Source organism: Diabrotica undecimpunctata, chromosome 1, assembly GCF_040954645.1.
Source record: "Diabrotica undecimpunctata isolate CICGRU chromosome 1, icDiaUnde3, whole genome shotgun sequence".
Lineage (NCBI taxonomy): Eukaryota > Metazoa > Arthropoda > Insecta > Coleoptera > Chrysomelidae > Diabrotica > Diabrotica undecimpunctata.
Window position 1 is genome coordinate 27,038,322 of NC_092803.1, and position 22,964 is coordinate 27,061,285.

At 34.4% G+C, this 22,964-nt stretch overlaps 1 protein-coding gene across 2 annotated transcripts; it reads right to left on the minus strand.

The window, feature by feature from the left end:
- Positions 1-3,200: 3,200 nt before the first annotated feature.
- LOC140447035 (uncharacterized) lies at positions 3,201-22,473 on the minus strand. 2 transcript variants are annotated; one of them, XM_072539625.1, is made up of 23 exons: positions 22,314-22,473; positions 19,503-19,825; positions 17,892-18,251; positions 17,474-17,833; positions 16,956-17,315; positions 16,538-16,897; positions 16,023-16,379; positions 15,602-15,961; positions 15,116-15,475; positions 14,698-15,057; positions 13,629-13,982; positions 13,207-13,566; positions 12,766-13,116; positions 12,345-12,707; positions 11,537-11,896; positions 11,102-11,452; positions 9,140-9,478; positions 8,688-9,047; positions 8,483-8,633; positions 8,190-8,410; positions 7,967-8,117; positions 7,307-7,710; positions 3,201-3,524 (listed from the first exon to the last, which is right to left on the minus strand). In XM_072539625.1, the coding sequence occupies exons 1-23, from the start codon at positions 22,327-22,329 to the stop codon at positions 3,273-3,275; spliced, it is 7,233 nt and encodes a 2,410-aa protein (XP_072395726.1). In that variant the 5' UTR covers positions 22,330-22,473; the 3' UTR covers positions 3,201-3,272. The 2 variants fall into 2 exon arrangements, with proteins under 2 accessions (XP_072395726.1, XP_072395734.1); XM_072539633.1 differs by lacking the exon at positions 15,602-15,961.
- Positions 22,474-22,964: the final 491 nt, after the last annotated feature.

The window sequence follows — 22,964 nt, forward strand, 5'->3', positions numbered from 1 at the left end:
TATAAATTGTGTATTGACAAAACCAATTTTAAAGTAAGGTATTTAGTTTTTCTCTGAAACCGAAATTAGGCTTTTCCAAAATCATGGTAAACACAATTTGAGCTTTTGATTGGACGGTCGTTTTTAAATGGGAATTTGTGAGCCGATCATGAGACCGGAGAAGTTAGTTATATTTTGGTCATCGAAAGGAAACAGTCGTTTGTCTCAAGATAGGGTGTGGTTCGTGAGTTTGGATACCGGCGTAACGAAAAGAAGTGAATAGTTTGCAGAAGGAGATAACAAGTAGATTAAAAGAGGTCCTTGGATCTACCGTGGGCATTTTATAAAGTATATGTGAAAGTATTCTTACGGCATCAAGTTGACAAAAGGAGGTCCTGGTGTCATAAATAAGTAGCTGAGTTTGGAGAAGTGAATCAGGTGTTTTTTTGTGTAGTCTGCAGGAGGTTTGCAGAGACGTTAAGAAGGAGCCGAGGTGACAAAGAGGAGAGATCACATCGTTGAGGAGACTGGACTTTTCTGGGTATGTTCCAACATACAACTCAAGAAGAAAATAAGCTGTAAGTGTTTGTACAATTGAATTTTATATCTGTGAAGGATCGGTTTGACATCATGGTCATTAGCATTCAAATTTAAGAACTGAGGTTTTGTTAGGCTAATCAAAAGTTTAAAGTTTTGTTGTTTTTTGTTTCAAGTACAGAAAATTTTAAGTAAAATTGGTTTTCACGTAATATAAATGTATGTAGCTTTATAATCTTAATATTATAAAAATTTGATTTATTTTCTTGTATGCTGATTGATAAGATAACGACAGAATTTAATAATTGTTTTATTCGTTCATATAAAATAAAGAAACGTAAATCTTTGTAATATAATATATTTGTATTCTTATTCTTTCTTCTTCTCTCCCGATAAAAGGCAACTAGAAAATCTTTTGAATCCATCGAACACAGGTAATATCAGGATTATTTTACTTTTGATAACAAATAAGTTATAATTCCTTTTTATTGGCTCAATAAACTAAGATTAAAGTCAAAATAAACAATCATAATAACATATATATATATATATATATATATATATATATATATATATATATATATATATATATATATTTATATATATTTATATATATATATATATATATATATATATATATATATATATATTTATATATATTTATATATATATATATATATATATATATATATATATCTATATATATATATATATATATATTATTATGATTGTTTATTTTGACTTTAATCTTAGTTTATTGAGCCAATAAAAAAGAATTATAACTTATTTGTCTATTATATATATGTTCGGATAGATTTCGAATACTAGTACTTCTCGTGAAGTTATTGATAATAATAATGCCAAAAGAATAGACGTCAGTGTTAACAGTGTTTTGTCAGTTGACACAAAAAAAGTGATATTTGACGTTTACACTATCCTCCTTGAACGAGGACTTTCCAAATTTAATGCAGTGAAGGAAGCGGCAGCCTTAACACGTAGACCAATGAACACAGTGTGGTCCATAAAAAAACAACCGATAGTAAGTAGAAGAAAAAGAATGGTACCCACGTTAAAAACCATCATGCAAAAGTTGCAGAAAGATGACACAGGAATCAAGTGTTGCAGTGAGACAGTAAGGCAATGTCTTCTAAAAAAACGGCTTTAAAATAATAACGATCGATAAACGCCAAGTGATTATGCTCGTCTACAAATATGGAGGACGGAATTTTTAATTCAAATTCATAAATACAGAGAAAGTGGAAGAGAAATTGTTTATCTGGATGAGACGTAGTTTGACACCCATGACGTTCCAAAATATGGTTGGGCAGATTCTTCTGGTCGCTGTACAACAAAAGCTCCATCAAATAAAGGAAAACGTATTACAATAATCCATGCAGGAACAAAAAATGGTTTTATACCTAATGATTTAGCCTTGTCGTGCAAAAACATTAAGAACTCCCGTGTCATGATGTACCACGTCAAAATTATTTAAAAACTGGTTTTCAACGAAGTTATTGCCAAATATACCACCAAACAGTGTAATTGTAATGGACAATGCCAGCTACCACAGTCGTAGGCTCAATAAAGTTCCATGTTCTAATGACATCAAACCTAGAATCCAGGAATATATGCTGGAAAATGATATATATTATGAAGATAATTATTTTTAGAAAACAATTACTTAAAACTTTAAAATCATTTTCAGGAGAAGAAATGAGTCATACAGTATTAAGCCTTATTCCTTACTATTGCATGTTCAATCCGATTGAACACACCATGGCATGAGCTAAAAGCATCGGTAAAAAGAAGTAATGTTTCGCCCACCCCAAATTCATCTGTGGTTCGTCTAATTGAATAAGAAATGGAGAAACTAGCCAATGACAGCTAGAAAAATAGTGTTGCCCATGTTCTAAAGATGGAAACATCTTATATAAATACAGATAGGTTGCTCAAAGGAACAATTATTATAGATCTAGATAAAGACAGTGATAGTGAAACTGACTTGTCCATGTAATTTTTTTAAATGTAAGTACTTTTTGAATTGTATTTATAAATGGTATTTTCTATGTATACGTAATTTATGTGAATATTTTTAAATTGAGTTGATAACGGTATAAAACCAGCTTTTAGACACACCTCAATTTTGAAAATAATTTTCTAAAATATTTTTGCCTCTGTTCTTTTTGTACTCTATTTAGAACTGATAAAGTTTTGTAAATATGTGAATGTGTATGTCAATATTTTTGCAACTATTATAACTTTAGTAGACAATGATAAAGACCGGCTTTTAAAAACACCTAACAATCGAATAAGTAATGCAAATCGAAAATAAAAAGTACGATCCTGTCACTTATTGATAATAAATATTAATGACTCTCTTAGATCTCTGGTAGGACTATATAAGAAATTAACATTAAAAGTGCTCTCCTGAAAAGTTTCATACTTCTGACTTAGCCCCTTCTTTCCTGTTGCATTTCATTTGCGTTTTATCGTTACTTACATTACTTTTTTTATTTTTTTTTCTCTCTGTTACTTTCATTGTCAATATTTTTTGGCACCTCTTACTGTTCTTACCATTGACATTTACTTATATTCAGTACTAATGTGCTTTTATTAAAATTATATAAAGAAAACAGTTGTATTCTAGGAAGATTTTACATACTGTAGATTCAAAACAATGGGCACTAGTCTGTAGAGTATTTATTAAAAAAAAAAACAATCTTTGCTCAAAATATTGTACACTTTATTTCAAATTTTTATTCACGTCTGGAACGCCACAAAACACTTTGGATACCATCGCCTCTATGTAGTTGTCTAATTAAATGTTCAACTCCGTGAATGACCTCTCCTCCTTCTGCAGAGAAAATAGCAATGTCCTTTGAACTTTCATTGATAACCTTTAGCGAAGACGATTCGATGCCTTCAAGAAGTAGCTCCTGGGTTTCATTTGGTTTGACGACCTGGCTACGAAGCACTTCATCGGCGTCTCCTTTTTTTAGGTGGACGATCTGTAAAAGGAAAGACATAAATCAAAAACGAGTTATATTGGAGGAAGAAGAATATTTTGATGCTAGATATCGTATCCTATATAAAAGTAAAAATGGGTGGTAAATGAAACTCGTAGTGTATTATTTTTGCATATTTTTTTAAGAAGCATATATTTGAAATTGTATTTTGAAATTGTATCTAATGGATGTGATAATAAACACCTCCGGTCTTAGCTTGCGTGAAGGGGGATCTATGAACTGAGTAGGAGCTTTTCAATACTTCACGGAAGACGAAGTGTGTGAGGGAAGTCTTCAACCTCGATACGGCGTGTCACAATGGCTGATAAGGAACGTTTCTGTAGATATGTAGGACAGGTACAAAGAAGTTTCAATCAAATACGTATACGCGGATTTACTGAGGGCATGACAGGGCAGCAACTACTTATGTCATTATTGCAGTGGGGCTGTATGATACATACAGTTTTGGTGTAAAATACTGGTGGTGATAATGCGATCAGGCAGGCAATGGTAAACTACCTGATTATCTTACCAGAGATAATAAACCTGCTAAATAGGAAAATTAAGGGAATTTAATGTTTTTATGTAGTTTGGGTTTCTCTTTTTTATTTTTTTTGGTTGGTGTTTTATTGGAAGTTTCATTTCCAAGGCAAATGTCTAGATCTGCCACTGGACCGGGCAGATGATTGTGGATGACCAGATAATATCTACGAAATGTGTACTGGGAGATCAAACTTAGCATTACGTAGAAAACACCACATCACAACGTTAAATGTTAGATGGCTGCTAAACCCAGGTAAACTGCATATTAGAAACTGTATATATTAGATCAAGGAGAGATCAAGGTAGATATCTGCGGGATATCTGAGACACACGAAAGACCAGGGACATATGAAAGGTCACTCAATACAAAGTTTGGGGAGCTGTTAAAAGCTAACAAATCAGGACAAAAAGGTGTAGCAATAATAATTCAAAAACATTAGGCAAAATATGTAGGTACATGATCGATTAATCAAAATAACCCTGAATACTAAACCACACAATATGAAATTTACATAGGTACATATGCCAATATCCGAAATGACAAAATATACAGTAGAAGAAACATTCAACCAGATATATGAAACCATCTCCAACATTCTTAAGAAAGAACCAATAATGATAATAAGAGATTCTTCTTCTTCATGTGCCTTGTCAGTTCCGAACGTTGGCAATGAACATGGCTATTCTGACTTTGTTTACGGCAGATCTGAATAGTTCAGCAGATGACAATCCGAACCATTGCCGCAAGTTTTGGAGCCACGAGTGTCTTCTCCTCCCTGGACCCCTTCTGCTGTCTATTTTCCTTGAACGATCAGCTGTAGTACTCTACATTTATTATGTCTCATAACGTGACCCAAGTATTCCAACTTTCTTTTCTTTATACTTATTCCTACCTCTCTCTCTTTACCTATCCGGCGTAGTACCTCTTCGTTGGTCACGTGCTCAGTCCAGGATATACGTCGGTAAGCCCACATTTCGAAGGTCTCTACTTTTTTCATCAATGTTGCGGTCATTGTCCACGCCTCCATTCCATATAACAAAACCGGGAATACATAACATTTCAGAAGTCGAATTTTGAGAGGTAGGGTGAGGCTTTTAGAGGTGAAAATTTGCTTCATGCTAGTGAACGATGCTCTTGCCTTTTCTACTCTTATACGTATTTCCTTCGCTTGATCCCAATTTGAGTTAACTGTTGTTCCCAAGTAGATGTACGAATCCACGTGTTCAATTCTTTCATTGTCTAATATCAGTTGCTGTGGTAGTTGTTGGGTTTTGCTTACTAACATCCATTTGGTTTTTGTGATATTTAGTCTGAGTCCGTATTATGCACTTGTTTTTTGTATCTTACTCATTAGGCAACTCAGTTCCTTCATGCTACTTGCTAGAATCACAGTGTCATCAGCATACCTTATGTTATTAATTATTTCACCATTTATCTTTATGCCTTCTGTGCTTTCCTCCAGCGCTGTCTTAAATACTTCTTCTGAGTATATATTAAAGAGAATAGGAGACAAGATACAGCAATGTCGTACCCATTTCTTGATCTCAATTTTATTGGTCAATGTAGATCCTACTTTCACTTTAGCTGTTTGACCCCAATAGAGACTCGCTATTGTTCGAATGTCTCTGTAATCGACAATAAGAGATTGGAATGCAAAAATAGGAAAAATAAAAAGATATGACCATTTGAAAGGAACGATAAACGTGCATGACTTAGGCAAGCGAAATAACAAAGGTGAACGGCTCCTTTACTTCTCCATCGATACTTATCTTAGTATAATAAATACAATGTTTAAATATTATCCGTGAAGACTATCAATATGAACTTTGCCTGGAGGACGATACAAAAACCAAATAAATTATATTCTTGTCACTAAACGATGAAAGAGTTCATTAATTACTATGAAGACAAAAACAGCTGCAGACTGTGATATCGACCACAAAATTTTACAAGCGGAATTCGGAATTTAGCTACAGAGTAAGAGAATTCCAAATAAAAGGCAAAAATTGGTTTCAAAACATCCCGAAAATTAGGCTCCGTCATCACGAACAGTAGAGGCTACGAAGACGTGATTTGTCGACGCATCACAATGGTCAGATCAATAACAGCCAGACTCATAAAAATATGACAGGACACTAACATTACAAAAACACCAAGCTACGCCTTGTTCGAACCTATGCTTCAGAAACACGGACCATCAAAACATCGGATTAGAAACGTATAATGGCATCTATCTAAAATGTGAGTCTACTGTAGAATGTTGCGCTTACCATAAACCGCACATCGCACAAATAGTTCAATTAGAAAAACTTAAGAACATAGGCGCAAAATTTCGGGCCAATGCTTTTTAAATTGATTCAATTTTTTCAAATCCTGAGCAAACTAATAAATTTTCCCTTCTTTTTCACCCCTGTAACTTATTAAAATAAACATTACAGAAGTTTTCAGGGAGTTTAGGCCCTCAGTAATAATGTAATCTTTCATTCTGCGTTTAAATTTTTCAAAAATACTTACTAGTTTTCTCAGAACTCGAAAAAAATGAATGCATTTAAAAAGCATTGGCCCGAAATTTTGCGCCTACGCTCTTAACATAAACACTAGTCTCACCATAACTATCAACTAAAATATAGAATATATAAGTGATGGATTCGACTGCTACTTGATGGAAATTCATTTTATCTAACAATAAAACACTGAAAACTTTTGTTTCTAACACTTTCACAACCTTTATTAGAATTTATTATCATTACCGCTGTTTTGGCAGAGTGCCTTTCTCAAGTGGCAAAGTTTTCAGTGTTTTATTGTTAGATACTAAGATATTCTGGACATATAAATAGAAGACGAATGGTAAAACATCCAGTGCAACAACTCCAGCACGATGATTGCATCAAATAAAGGACATGATTGATTACTCATTCTCCGAAGAAAAACAACACGCACAGGAGAGAAAAATAACATGCAGAGGGAAGAGATAATTGAACAACAATAGTCAAACGAATTACACAAGCCACTACATCCTTTAACAAGGAGAAAAGATAGAGAAGGATTAAATACCTAACATATAGAAGTAAAAATCAGACATCGAACTTTATTTAAAATTTACCATGAACTCAATGACAACTCAAACAAATTCAATGATGAAGTGGTGAGTGGTTTAGTCACAAGAGATCACTAAGTATCAGAGCTATCTGTAGTTAATATATATAATAAATTAAACGATGTCAGTAAAATAAATGCTCACCTGAACAGTAATTGGGTGGTATCCTTGATTAGTGATGGTATATCTATCGTGAAGAACTTGTCTACGTTTAATTAGTTTATTATGGATTCCCACGAATTTATGATGCTCATTTTGTTGATGCTCTCCTTGAGGTTCATGATGCTCACCTTGGGGCTGATGATGCTCACCTTCTCCTTCAAGTTTTTGGCGTACCTCTTGTATAGATTTTTGAAGGCCACCAAGTCGAGATTTAAGGCCTACACCAAAGTTTTCGAATCTTCGTTTGTATTTACCAATTTGGTGCATAACAATCACCGAAGAGTTAGGATTCAAGTGGAAATTAGCTAATTCTAGGACTACTTCATTGTCAGATGCGAGTTTCTTTACTTTCCTTTCCAGTTCGTGAATTACTCTTCCTCCCTTGACTGAAACAAACGCATAAAAAAATTATGTTTATATTTGGGAAGTCGACGAGAGAACAAATAGTTGTAGAATCGATATAAGAAAAATTAAGAGACTTCTTACTGAATATACTCGTATGATAACATAATGAAATGCTGCTTTAAACAGCAAATGATATAACAGAAGATCAAGTATTAACAAAATTCAATATACCTCATGTAATAAAAAGTCTTCAATAAGAAATATTTGAAATAAAACAGAAGCAATGCAAGGACTTACCAGTAATAAGTCCCAATTCCTTGTAACTTCTGTTTAAGATGTTTAATACAGCCTTTCCAGCATCTTTAACGTGCTCAATTACTACAGTTTCATTGGGTTTAATGACTTTGATTTCGTCTTTGCCACGGTCATCACTGTCGGTGTAAACAACCTACAAGTTACATATAAGTTTGAATTCAGTAAATGTCAAAACGCCTTTTCCTGTCTTCTATGCAAAACTTACCTCGGCTTCTACGTCGACTTGTCCGTGGTTAGTAATAGTAAAACCTTTTTCTTCTGCTGATGTTGCATCTTTGGGATCATATACCAAAGCCAAAACGCGTGATCGTGCGTTCAAACGAAGGTTTTCTAAGGAATTTATAATTTTGTCGAGAGTACTTTGTTCTTGAACATCGAGTTTTTTAATCTCATCTTGGAGATCATGCATAACATCGCCTCCTTCGGCTAAAAAAGTATTATAATAGATATTAGATATTTAATGAGTTTTGATATTTTTAAGTAATAATAAATTTTTACCTGTAAAGACTGCTGTTTCAGTCTGGCTGGTATTGATAACTTCCAATACGGTATTTTGGAATTGGGCTGTGAGTTCAAAATATTCAGTTGCATTAGGCTGAACTGTTCTGCGATGAAGATCAAGTGTTTGAATAGGTGATGTACGTTTCAACTAAGGAAAATATTGATTTAGATAAAAAATAACTATTTTGTTGTTTCAACTTACTTCAATATCAAAAGCAGCTTTACCATGGTTCGTTACGATGTACTTTCCAGGATGTTCGTTGCTTCCTTCAACGTTTTGACTCAAAGCAACAATATAACTTCTTGGAGGTAACGAAAAGTTCTCTACTTTAGTTAATACATTTCCTGAATTATCTGCCTTTGAAAGTTGTTCAACGTTGTGCTCAATACCTTGAAGAACGTGACCGCCTTCAGCACTGACGACAACTTCGTCTTTGTAACTGTTATTGGTCAATCGTAAAAGATTGCGTTGAAGATGCTCGTTAATTGGAATTTCAGTGGTTTCTTCTGGCCTGACGACGTACCAATGAGGAGCATCGTAGATGTGATTAATATGAACAACCTTTCAAAGAAGAGAACAAAGAGTTACAAAATTAAAATTCTCAGTAACATAATAACAATAACACTGCTAATATTTATTAAAAAGATACTTACTTCAACAAAAAGATCAGCGGGTCCGTGGTTGGTAATGGTATACTTATTGTTTTCTTCACCTTCAACACCGTTCTGAGATAATGCCAAAACAGTTCTTCTAGGAGGCAATAGGAAATGATCGAGTTTATGTTGAGGTATCTCGGCTACCACCTTTTGTATGTTATTTATGAAATCGTGAAGAACGTTTCCACCTTCGGCGGAGAAGACAGCTTCTCCATCCTCAAGATTGGATACTTTCAAATGAGCCAAGTGGAACTGATTATCGTTCAGGTCAAAAGTGTGACTCTCACCAGGTAGAAGGCTTTTGGTATGTGCTTGTTCAAGATCGTTTTGGACAATCTACATATATAGAAAAAAAAAAGATATTTATAAAAATTACATGGATTTTTTGGCGGTTATATTGAATTGGTGCAGCATACGTTGTAAATCATCTTCACTTTAATTTTAAGTTGTTTCTCTGCCGTTTGGATTTAATACTTAATTCATAGCTTAAAATCCTGCCTCACATAAGCTAAAGGACGAGAAGATACTCAAGTGGAAGGATTTATAACTCTAGCTATAGTAGTGATAATTCTCAGCAAATGAGAACCATAATTATGTTAACAGCTTGCAATTAAAAAAAGTTTTCAGTTACTTATCTTCTGATACAACAATGTTGCTTGCAAATAGCAAGAGATAAATCTTCAATCGGTAGAAGTAGTATAGAACGACCGTGCAAAAGATAGAGTAACAACCTTTCATTGAAGGTAACAATCCAATAAACAAGTAGAATTGCTAATAAAGAGAAAGAAGAAAAATATTTTTTATCGAATTAAGTGAGACTGTCCTCCTCCAACCCCTCACACATTATACAAAAACAATCAGGCATCGCGCGTGCTTAGTCATCTCTCAGGGTAATTGAGCAGAAAAGGTGTTCAGCAGAGGTGTGTATTAAACGTGAACGGAATACCAATAAATAATCTATGTTTAAACGCGAATATTAATAGAGCGGGAGCTACATTGTTTCAATTCAATAAATACCTACCTCTGACGAAGAGACTTCTCTTGACTTACTACTGCGCATGGTCAAGTGCTACATACGATCTATAATCGTATACTGCGCTGACATATGGTCATTAAAGCTAAGATTTCAGAATCGCATATATATTTTTGAATTATGATCATTAAGGAAAGTTTTCTGAATCCCATAGACAAATCACGTCACAAATTAAAAAAGAAATATGTATATCTGAAACTATTAGAAAATTTCTCCACTCGGTGAATCAATGCAACGTCTCATAATCTCTATTATTTAAGTATTAAGATTAATACTTTTAAAGTGGAAGGCAAACATGGACTAGAATATAGAAAAGTCGTGGCTTCAAGATGTAGGGAACTGGTATGATGTAAGGAATGTGGAGACTATATTCATTATTTCAGTTTTCATTAAGCAGGCAACCTAGTATTTGCAGAACTGATCCCGTTCTATACGTTCAGGACGTCTGAGGTGGATAGGGCATGTGAAGCGGATGGAACAATATTACTTAGCTAGAAAAACGCTCCTTGATAGACTCATTGGTCACAGAAGAAGAGAAAGACCTAGAACAAGGTGCCTTTATAATATCGATGAAGACATGAGGAATATGGAAATACCTGCTTGACCGAGGAAGGCGATGGATAGGGACAACTGAAGAGAAATTTTTGAGGAGGCTAGGACCCACACAGGGTTCTAAAACCAGAATGATGATAAAACCCATTCTACTTGTTAGCCATATATTTCCAATATGCCCAAGATATTTTTTGTTTTGAAATCACCAACCAACCACGTTTTTCCTACATTCAGGTTAAACCCGAAATCAGAACTTTTGGATGCAACTCGATAAAGCAACTCTTAGATGTCCTCCAGACTGACCAGCAATGTCCACCATTATTATACTATACTTTATTTATTTTAACCTTCCTTTCGAAAAGTTATGAACTTACCTCAGCATCAATCTTGACATTTCCGTTGTTGCTAATACGGAAATAATCCTTCCTATGGTCTTCGTTCTCTTTTGGTGGTTGAGCCAGAACAAGTACCGATGAGTGAGCTGGCAGACGAACGTTTTGAACCTTGTGTTCAATATGTTTTACTTTTTGTACATTTTTTTCTAAATTTTGAAGGGCATTACCACCTTCTGCTGAAAAGATTGCTTCCTCGTCTTCATAATTGGTAACTTTCAAAACAGCCATGCGGAAATGAACACCACTAAGGTCGAAGGTATGGCTTTCGCCAGGCAAAAGAGTTACCACATGACGTGGTCCAAGGTGTAGAATTCTTTCAACGTGAGTAACCTGGAAAAATTTGCCAGTTTAGAAATAATAATTCAAAATTAAAGATAAGCTAATAACAATATCCATATATATTTAAATACTTGCCTCAGCTTCGATCTTGACCTTTCCATTGTTGCTTACAAGGAAATAATCTTTTCTTTCTTCATTTCCTTGTTTGGGAGGTTGAGTCATAACGAGCACTGAGGAGTCAGCTGGAAGGTGGAAGTTCTCAACCTTATGTACAACTTGTGTTTCGTGTTCAACTTTTTGTACGTTGTTCTCAAAACCGTTCAAAACATTACCGCCCTCGGCAGAAAAAACAGCTTCCCCATCTTCATGATTCGTAATTTTAAGAACAGCTAATCTGAAGTGGGCACCGCTAAGATCGAAAGTGTGACTCTCACCAGGCAAGAGAGTTTGTTTATGGCTTGGTCCTAAATGGATCATTCTTTCGACATGGGTGACCTAAAAAAAATATTGTTTGAATGGTCTTTAAAATTTGCATGTATACCGGGATGCGTAGTTCAAGGTTAATTATCTAAAACATTCGAAATTATTTTTTATACTCCAGCTATTAGAGACGAAAATGCCATTAAACCCCTAAAAATTCTAGAATTACCTGAATTTTACTCAGAATATCAATTTTGAGAGACTTTTGATAGACCAGAAAAGACGGAAATGAAAACAGGAAGGGAAGGCATGTACAATACTGAATAATAGGCTGAATTGTAAAAAATAAAGGTGGGAACAAATTATTTGACAGTATAAAATGAACTATATTTAATATAAATTAGCTATGAATTAATGACTTGTTACAAATGTTTTTTGAGATATAAAATGCTACAATTTAATAGTAATTGTGAGCAGTGTTGTTTTGGCTAATATTATAGAATAATAAAACTTTAATATTTACTTCTGCATCAATTTTGACATTTCCCTTATTGGAAACCAAAAATTGATCTTTTCTCTCCTCTTCACCTTGTTTGGGGGGTTGGCTCATAACAAGGACCGAGGAATGACCAGCTAGATGGAAGTCTTCCACTTTATGTTCTACATGTTCATTGGGAACTGCTTCTTTTTGTACGCTTTGCTCCATTTTGTGCACAACATTTCCACCTTGGGCAGAGAACACAGCCTCTCCATCTTCATCATTCACTACCTTTAAGATAGCCATTTTAAAGTGAATTCCGCTAAGATCGAAAGTATGGCTCTGGCCGGGCAAAAGGGTTACGAGATGACGTGGTCCAAGGTGCATCATCCTTTCAGCATGAGTAACCTTAAAAATAACAAAAGTAACAATAAGCAGGCACGTCGCGATCTTCAGAAAGCCTTACCTCTGCATCAATTTTAACATTTCCATTATTTGTAACTTGGAAGTGTCTTTCTTCTGCTCCCTGTTTAGAACTAGTCATAACCAACATCGAGGAATGACCAGCCAAATGGAAGTTTTCAACTTTTTGTGGATCCTGGACTTCGTGTTCAAGTTTTTGTACACTCTGTTCGAAGTCATTTAGAACAATACCACCTTCAGCAGAGAATTCAGCTTCTCCTTCTTCGTGATTTATAACTTTTAGGAGAGCATTACGAAAATGTACACCACCAAGATCAAATGTGTGGCTCTCGCCAGGCAGAATAGTTACCAGATGACTTGGTCCAAGATGTACCATCCTTTCGACATGGATAACCTAAAAAATCAATATTTTCTTTAATATGTAGGTTTAAAAAAAATACTCGAAATATAGATACTAATATAACAAAGTACTCCTACAACATACCTCCGCATCAATTTTAACATTTCCTTTGTTAGAAACAAGGAAATGATCTTGTCTTTCTTCTTCGCCTTGTTTGGGAGGCTGACTCATAACAAGCATTGAGGAATGACCAGCCAGACGTACATTTTCGACATTGTGTTTAACCTGCTCACTTGGAACTACTTCTTGTACGCTTTTCTCCATATCGTGGAGAACTTTTCCACCTTCAGCAGAGAATACAGCTTCTCCATCTTCATTATTAACTACCTTTAAGATAGCCATTTTAAAGTGAACATCACTAAGATCGAAAGTGTGGCTCTGGCCAGGCAAAAGAGTTACGAGATGACGTGGTCCAAGGTGTACCATCCTTTCAGCATGAGTAACCTTAAAAATATCAAAAGTAGTATCATCTAGGCACATAGTGTACCGCAGTTACTAATTCTTACCTCAGCATCAATTTTAACATTTCCATTATTTGTAACTTGGAAGTGCCTTTCTTTAGCTCCCTGAATAGAAGAGCTAGTCATAACAAGCATCGAAGAATGTCCAGCCAAATGGAAGTTTTCAACTTTTTGTGTAACCTGAACTTCTTGTTGGAGTTTTTGTACAGTATTCTCAAAGTCTTTTAGAACATTCCCACCTTCAGCAGAGAATACAGCTTCTCCTGCTTCATGATTTATGACTTTTAGGAGAGTATTACGATAGTGTAGATCACTAAGATCGAATGTGTGACTTTCGCCAGGTAAAATAGTTACAAGATGACTTGGTCCAAGGTGAACTTTTCTTTCGACGTGAATAACCTAAAAATATCAATATTTTCATCACAGAAAAAAATGTTATAAAAAATAATTATTCGGTACTCGGAGGAATAAAAAAATTAAGCGCCTAACTTAAAGCACAGCGCAAATGTTTTACAAAATAATAATTATTATTATAGATCATCATCAATGGTGTTACAGCCATATAGTAAAGTCTCGAACTTTCTAAATCTATTTCGCCAGTTAGCTCTATCATTTACCAATCGTTGCACCTATTTTTCTAGCATCATCATTTACACCATCCTTCTATCTAAGTTTTGGTCTTCCTCTTCGTCTAGTTCTAACTGGCTGTAAAATAAAGATTTGTCTAGGAGGGTTTTTCCATTGTGATCTTGCTAGATGCCCTGCACATCTTAATCTTCCTATTGCTATGAGAGATATTACGTCTTTGTCTACAGATAACTGTATTTGTGGTATATCTCATAGTTGTATCTCGTCCTCCTAATATATTTTCGACAGATGTTACCGAATATTCACCTCAGGATTATTCGTTTAAATATGAGTAAGAAGTTTTCATTTTTCTTGGAGATGGTCCATGTTTCCGAACCATATGTCACCAGTGGCAGTATAGGGGTTTTGTATATCGTTATTTTTGTTCTCTGATTATTATAGATAATGATATTATTATAGATAATGATATAAAAAATTAATCTTCGTAAAGAAGTCAGAAAATAATTTAATCAATTATTAAACATACCTCAGCGTTAATTTTAACATTTCCCTTGTTAACAACGAAGAATTGATCTTTTCTTTCTTCTTTACCTTGTTTAGGAGGCTGACTCATAACAAGCATTGAAGAATTACCAGCCAGATGAACATTTTCGACTTTGTGTTCAATGTGTTCTACAACTTCTTCTTTTTGTACGTTTTTCTCCATATCTTGAAGAACATTTCCACCTTCAGCAGAGAATACAGCCTCTCCATCCTCATGATTTGCTATCTTTAAGACAGCCATATTAAAGTGAACTCCACTAAGATCGAAAGTGTGGCTCTGGCCAGGCAAAAGGGTTACGAGATGACGTGGTCCAAGGTGTAAAATTCTTTCAACATGAGTAACCTTAAAAATAACGAAAGTGTGAATATGAAGGCATGCAGTGCATTATACAAATCCTTACCTCGGCATCAATTTTAACATTTCCGTTATTTGTAACTTGGAAGTGATCTTTTCTTTCTCCTAATCCCTGTTTAGGGGGTTGAGTCATAACAAGCACCGAAGAATGACCAGCCAAATGGAAATTCTCAACTTTTTGTACAACCTGGACATCATGTTCTAGTTTTTGTACACTCTGTTCAAAGTCATTTAGAACAATACCACCTTCAGCAGAGAATTCAGCTTCTCCTTCTTCGTGATTTATAACTTTTAGGAGAGCATTACGAAAATGTACACCGCTAAGGTCGAATGTGTGGCTTTCGCCAGGCAAAACAGTGACCAGATGACTTGGTCCAAGATGTACCATCCTTTCGACATGGATAACCTAAAAAATCAATATTCTCTTTATTATGTAGGTTTAAAAACAAAATACTCGAAATATAGATACTAATATAACAAAGTACTCCTAACAAAGAAGTCAGAAAGTAATTAAGAAGTAATTTCAACATACCTCTGCATCAATTTTAACATTTCCTTTGTTAGAAACAAGGAAATGATCTTGTCTTTCTTCTTCACCTTGTTTGGGAGGCTGACTCATAACAAGAATTGAGGAACGACCAGCCAGACGTACATTTTCGACTTTGTGTTTAACCTGCTCACTTGGAACTACTTCTTGTACGCTTTTCTCCATGTCTGGGAGAACTTTTCCACCTTCAGCAGAGAATACAGCTTCTCCATCTTCATTATTAACTACCTTTAAGATAGCCATTTTAAAGTGAACATCACTAAGATCGAAAGTGTGGCTCTGGCCAGGCAAAAGAGTTACGAGATGACGTGGTCCAAGGTGTACCATCCTTTCAGCATGAGTAACCTTAAAAATATCAAAAATATTATCATCTGGGTACATAGCGTACCGCAGTTGTAATTCTTACCTCAGCATCAATTTTAACATTTCCATTATTTGTAACTTGGAAGTGTCTTTCTTTAGCTCCCTGATTAGAAGAGCTGGTCATAACAAGCATCGAAGAATGACCAGCCAAATGGAAATTTTCAACTTTTTGTACAACCTGGACTACTTCGTTTTCGAGTTTTTGTACAGTCTGTTCGAAGTCTTCTAGAACATTACCACCTTCAGCGGAAAATACAGCTTCTCCTTCTTCGTGATTTGTAATTTTAAGAAGAGCGTTGCGGAAATGAACACCAGTAAGATCAAGTGTGTGACTCTGGCCAGGTAGAACAGTTACAAGATGACTTGGTCCAAGATGTACCATTCTTTCGACATGGATAACCTAAAAAATAAATAATTTTAGATAATAGTCGAAGCTAAGAAATATTAGTAAAGAAAAGCTGGAAAGTATAACTAAATCATAACTTAAAAAATATATACAATGATATAGAAAGTAATTTAAACAAAGAAGTCAGAAAGTAATTTAATCATTAAACGTACCTCAGCATCAATTTTAACGTTTCCCGTGTTAGAAACAAGGAAATGATCTTGCCTTCCTTCTTCGCCTTGTTTGGGAGGCTGACTCATAACAAGCATAGAGGAACGACCAGCTAGATGTACATTTTCGACTTTCTGTTTATCCTGCTCACTTTGCACTTCTTTTTGTACATTGCGCTCCATATTTTGAAGAACATTTCCACCTTCAGCAGAGAATACAGCTTCTCCATCGTCAAGATTTGTTATCTTTAAGACAGCCATATTAAAGTGAATTCCACTAAGATCGAAAGTGTGGCTCTGGCCAGGCAAAAGAGTTACTAGATGACGTGGTCCAAGGTGTACCATCCTTTCAACATGAGTCACCTTAAAAATAACGAAAGTAACAACCTGAAGGCGTATAGTCCTATAAAGAAACCCTTACCTCTGCATCAATTTTAACATTTCCATTATTTGTAACTTGGAAGTGATCTTTTCTTTCTTCTGCTCCCTGTTTAGGAGGTTGAGTCATAACGAGCACTGAAGAATGACCAGCCAAATGGAAGTTATCAACTTTTTGAACAACCTGGAGTTCGTGTTCGATTTTTTGTACAGTCTGTTCATAGTCTTTTAGAACATTACCACCTTCAGCAGAAAATACAGCTTGTCCTTCTTCATGATTTGTAACTTTAAGAAGAGCATTGCGGAAGTGTACACCACTAAGATCAAATGTGTGGCTCTCACCAGGCAGAATAGTTACAAGATGACTTGGTCCAAGATGTACCATTCTTTCGACATGGATAACCTAAAAAATAAATAATTTTAGATAATAGTCGAAGCTAAGAAATATTAGTAAAGAAAAGCTGGAAAGTATAACTAAATCATAACTTAAAAAATATATACAATGATATAGAAAGTAATTTAAACAAAGAAGTCAGAAAGTAATTTAATCATTAAACGTACCTCAGCATCAATTTTAACGTTTCCCGTGTTAGAAACAAGGAAATGATCTTGCCTTCCTTCTTCGCCTTGTTTGGGAGGCTGACTCATAACAAGCATAGAGGAACGACCAGCTAGATGTACATTTTCGACTTTCTGTTTAACCTGCTCACTTTGCACTTCTTTTTGTACATTGCGCTCCATATTTTGAAGAACATTTCCACCTTCAGCAGAGAATACAGCTTCTCCATCCTCAATATTTGTTATCTTTAATACTGCCATATTAAAGTGAATTCCACTTAGATCGAAAGTGTGGCTCTGGCCTGGCAAAAGAGTTACTAGATGACGTGGTCCAAGGTGTACCATCCTTTCAACATGAGTCACCTTAAAAATAACGAAAGTAACAACCTGAAGGCGTATAGTCCATTAAAAAAACCCTTACCTCTGCATCAATTTTAACATTTCCATTATTTGTAACTTGGAAGTGATCTTTTCTTTCTTCTGCTCGCTGTTTGGGAGGTTGAGTCATAACGAGCACTGAAGAATGACCGGCCAAATGGAAGTTTTCAACTTTTTGAACAACTTGGAGTTCATTTTCGATTTTTTGTACAGTCTGTTCATAGTCTTTTAGAACATTACCACCTTCAGCAGAAAATACAGCTTGTCCTTCTTCATGATTTGTAACCTTAAGAAGAGCATTGCGGAAGTGTACACCACTAAGATCAAATGTGTGGCTCTCACCAGGCAGAATAGTTACAAGATGACTTGGTCCAAGATGTACCATCCTCTCGACATGGATAACCTAAAAAAGCAATGTTTTCTTAATAATATATTTAATAGACAAAATAGTGGTTGATTTGGATATCCATTATATAAATAAGATCAAGAGACAAGGATTTGCTAAATTTAAAGAGAATGAGAAAATGTATTGTTTCGTAAGGAAATATTTGTATGGGAACAAAATTGTAACATTTAAAGAAACGGATCAACAAATAAATAATAGAATGTCGTCCGAAAGTAAAGTAATTTGCTAATATTTATATTCCTGGTAAGCTTAAACAAATTTTCAATTACCTTTTTTTTTAATAAATTAAGTTATCTCTAAGTAAATTTAAATATGTATATTTAAATTTACTTGTGTGCTATATATAATTTCCAAACAATGTAAATATATATATTTTTTAATCTTCTATTTTGTTGTTTGGTAAATTAAAAATACAATAATTAAAACAAAATAGTCATTATCAGTTACAAATTTAAGTAGCTTTAAAAAAAATTCTACGGAGCAGAAACATGGAAAAAAAGTCCATCAACTCAAATATAGAAGATGGTGAACAAATTCAACAACAAAAATACAAACATTAAACATGCTCCCCCTTCAGTTGTAGAAGATATTCTACAGAAGCTATGTCCACCTTTTGTTGACAAACATATACCTCACCCAGGTACACTTGTAGAAGAACATTATTAACTAAAACAAATAACATCATCCGAAGTGGAATATGCTATTAAGATATCCAAAAACACAGCCCCAGTTCCAGATCAGATTTCATATATTATGTTAAAAAAAGATTACTACCGCATATCCATAACTGTATCTTGCAAACTGGAATACTTTCTTACAAATTTAATAACTCCTTTGTTATATTAATTCTAAAACCGGGAAAAAATAAAGATTATCCGGATTCATATCGATCAATTACATTGATCTGGAGTATTTTTTTCTAGAAAACTCCCTATTATATATGACACTGTATCATTACAGGGCAATGTCATACCAATTGTTTCGGAATTCAAATACCTTAGTGTAATACTTGACAGAAAACTGTTTTCGAAAAAGGTATTTATTTACTTGAAATGCTTTGTAAATTTTGTTTAATTAAAAAAATGTATTTAATTTATTAATGTTTGTATTTTGAGAACGATTTCTGAAGTGAAAATGTAACGTCAGTAAACTTATTTTAACATTCAATTGTGACTTATTCCCATTAAAATAGTAATTACTTTAAAATGCAACAAGAAAATAGCTTCAGAACAATACTAAAAAACTTACTTCAGCATCAAGTTTGACATCTCCATGGTTGGAAACAAGGAAATAGTCTTTTCTTTCTTCTTCACCTTGTTTAGGAGGCTGACTCATAACAAGCATCGATGAATGACCAGCCAGATGTACATTTTCGACTTTGCTCTCGGTATGTACCTCGCTGGTGTGCTGAACGTGTTGTTCGCTGGTGAGTACCACGGCACCATTGATGTTTCCGCCAATCTGGTTTTGGACTACCTGGGTGGTAGTTACGGTTGTGACGTGGACTTCACTTGTACGTTCAAGCGTGATAGTGGAGCCTCCGACTTCAACCTTGGTTGTTTCATGGTGAGCTGTATTTAAAATAATGAATTAAATAAAACATATATAGGTGTTGAGGAAATCAATACTAAAACAATACTAGTTGTAGGAGATTTAATCATTGATCCTCATGTACATATTTTTAACATTAGTTTACAGTGTTCTATGTGGTTTACAGTGGTCTAATTTATAAAGTTCCTGATACATCTATTATAACCAATATCTCTACTGGACAGCAAAATAAATGAGAGACCTTCAAGTTCTTGTAAAAATAAATGTCATGAATTACTAGAAATAAAATTTAATGGCAGATCACACAATAAAAAAAAATTGAGGAGTATTGGTCACTTGGAGATAGAAACAAAATGGTAAGCTGTGTCACTAATTGTGACATTGGTGGACAAAGTGCTGCCAATGTCTTCAAGTAAAAGAAACACACATCCTGAGAAAGAAAGATTTCGTTTCAAGACTCATATTTTCCACTTTGTCATTAAGGTAGAAAGTGTCCGCGTTGGTAGTGGTTATGTTAGTTATTATTTTAGTAACTTATTGGAAAACAGAGTCATGTCTACACAAAAAGAAAACGAAGAATTTAGAATTGATAATATTTTACTCGCGGCCAGAAATAATACAAGAAAACAAAAATGTAATCGGTTAATTACCTACTTTAAATTTAATAGGGTCATATGTAAGAAAGACCGACGACGCTTGCCATGTTGCCCATCGAAAGAACTTCTTCTTCTTCTTTTTCTTCCTACTTTATAAATAGGCTTAATGCCTGTTTTACTTCAGTTTTTAGCCTCAATTGACGTTGTCTGACTATCTTTTCCTCCGTCGTCCCAATGATCTTCGTCCATTTGGCGATTTGTCTCTTGCTATTCGTACTATTCTATTTTCTGTCATTCTTTTGATGTGTTGATTCCATTCCACTTTTCTTCTTTTGGTCCAGGCGTATATTTCCTCTATACCACATCTCACTCGTATTTCCTCACTTCTTGCTCTGTCTCTTAGAGTTTGGTTTGTTATTTTTCGTAAGACTTTCATTTCTGTTGTTTCCAGTAGTATTTGTGTTTTCGCCGTATCTGCTCTTCTTTCCGCTGTGTACGTCATTATTGTTCTTATTGTTGATTTATATATCCTGGTTTTCGTTTCCGTTGTGAGGTACTTGTTTCTCCAGATTGTGTTGTTGAGACATCCTGCTACTCTGTTTGCCATGTTTACTTGTTTTTGTACTTCTTCCACTTTTCCGTAGCTTGACAGTTTTATTCCCAAGTATTCAGTTTCCATCCCTGGTTCTATTATTTTGTTATTTACGACTAGTTTACATCGTCTCGGTTCGGCTGATATCAGTATCGCTTTAGTTGAAGAACTTCAATTGGAGAAATTTCGGACTTCCACGAAATGGTGATGGAAAGGTTTATCTCCGATAAAATCAGAAGGATTGAGTTTCATCCTTCATCAACCGCCACTGGTGAAAAGCAACTACGGATTAATACTTAAAAATAGCGCAAAGAATGAGAATATACAGATAATAGCTCTGTATATCTCTATATACAGATTTCATCTTTGCAATATTGTAGACGTAAATCTTATTTTGGTAAATAAATACATGTCATATTTAGGAAATACTTTATAAATCATATTTTAAATTGTATGAATTTTATAAAAATTGGTGAATGAGTATGAGGTCTACCAAATTATGACTAAAAAATACAAACAAAAGAATAGAGACTAAAGCTTTTGTCAATTAAAAATTACTACATGAAGAAATAAAACGCATCGACAACTTTAAGGCTTAATAAAACGACTGCTTCATTTAGTAGACAATGAAATTATATATTCAACCACCGATCAAGAATGGAATAACATTATTATTCTCGGAAGAGGTCAAGTATCTCGGTGATATCCCTGACAAGAACTTTACGTAGAATGGGTAAGGATTTAAAAAAGGAGCTAATATTCGTTTTATCGGACCAGAACCAGTAGGCGGTATTCTAAAAAGCCGTATCCTGGAAGATGTATGCAAATGAGAACAGGAATTTAGTGGAGCTTACTAGTACAAATATATCAAACGCAGATGAAAGGCAAGCAAAAATGTTATAACAATCTTTTTTAACAAATATTTTAGAGCTTTAGGAAACCGAACTCAAAGTAGTCAAAGATGTTCTCAATGGTCACTAGTAACTGCGATATTATCTCAGTAAAATGGGTAAAGTAGGCAGAGTATTTAAGGTCTTTTTAAAATCTAATTAGGTATCAAAAATACCTTCGATACGGATAACATTTCCTGGACGTCCTAGGCTTTTGGACCAATGGACTAAAATACAAATACAGAATACATATAGAGATCTATCAAGTCGAAGTGAAGAAAGTCTAAGAAACCCTTTTAAAATATAAAATTTATTATTAGGCTGCAAAACATGGAAAGTTGGCTGACTCAGACCAGATAAATGAATGTATATGATATGTTCACCATTAAAAACCACATAAGCTAAAAGTTCCAGTTAATTCTTTACTTACATTGTTCAGCAGACATTATGGAGAGTTTGTTTGCAGCGGGTACTCACTACAGACTGGTGAAAATGGCCACGAAAAATTCTTATATAGATTAAGATATGGAATTCAGTATACGATAAGATGTCGATCGAAAATAACTTATCAGAACATTTATCGAAATTAACTCCCCCGCAAGCTTGTAACTGGTGTACCTTTCTGTTTTATTTGTTAATACACACAAACCACAAATTATCAGATTCGAAAAAAATACTTTTATTTTTTAACACCAAGGTCATTTTTAGAACATTCTTTATTTAGCATCCCTTATTAAGAGTTTTTTTATCGCTGCATCCTATCGACAAATTATTTGAAATTCTTTGTCAAAACATGTAAAAAACAATCGTTTTTTGGGTTGATTGTATTATTAGGACTTCCTTTCATATTTTCAGCTCATTTTTACGGACGTGTACGAACTCATCACTTAATAGCCCCCCATAAAATTATTGGACCCTCCAAGATATGGTAAACTGATCACCGGTATCCTTTAGAGATCGATAAACTCATCACCGCAGATAGGTAAACTCATCACCAGCATTTTTACCCCAAGGCGCTGGTTTCTAAGGCGAAAAATTGCCTGTTACCTGTTACACTTCTCGTTTATGTGGTAATTTATTA

Excerpts from the sequence above, each read along its gene's own strand:
- LOC140447035 (XM_072539625.1), bottom strand. Across the intron at positions 16,380-16,537 it reads ACGTTAAAATTGATGCTGAG|GTTATCCATGTCGAAAGAAT; the intron begins GTACGTTTAATG and ends TTTATTTTTTAG. Across the intron at positions 7,711-7,966 it reads GGAATTGGGACTTATTACTG|TCAAGGGAGGAAGAGTAATT; the intron begins GTAAGTCCTTGC and ends CGTTTGTTTCAG.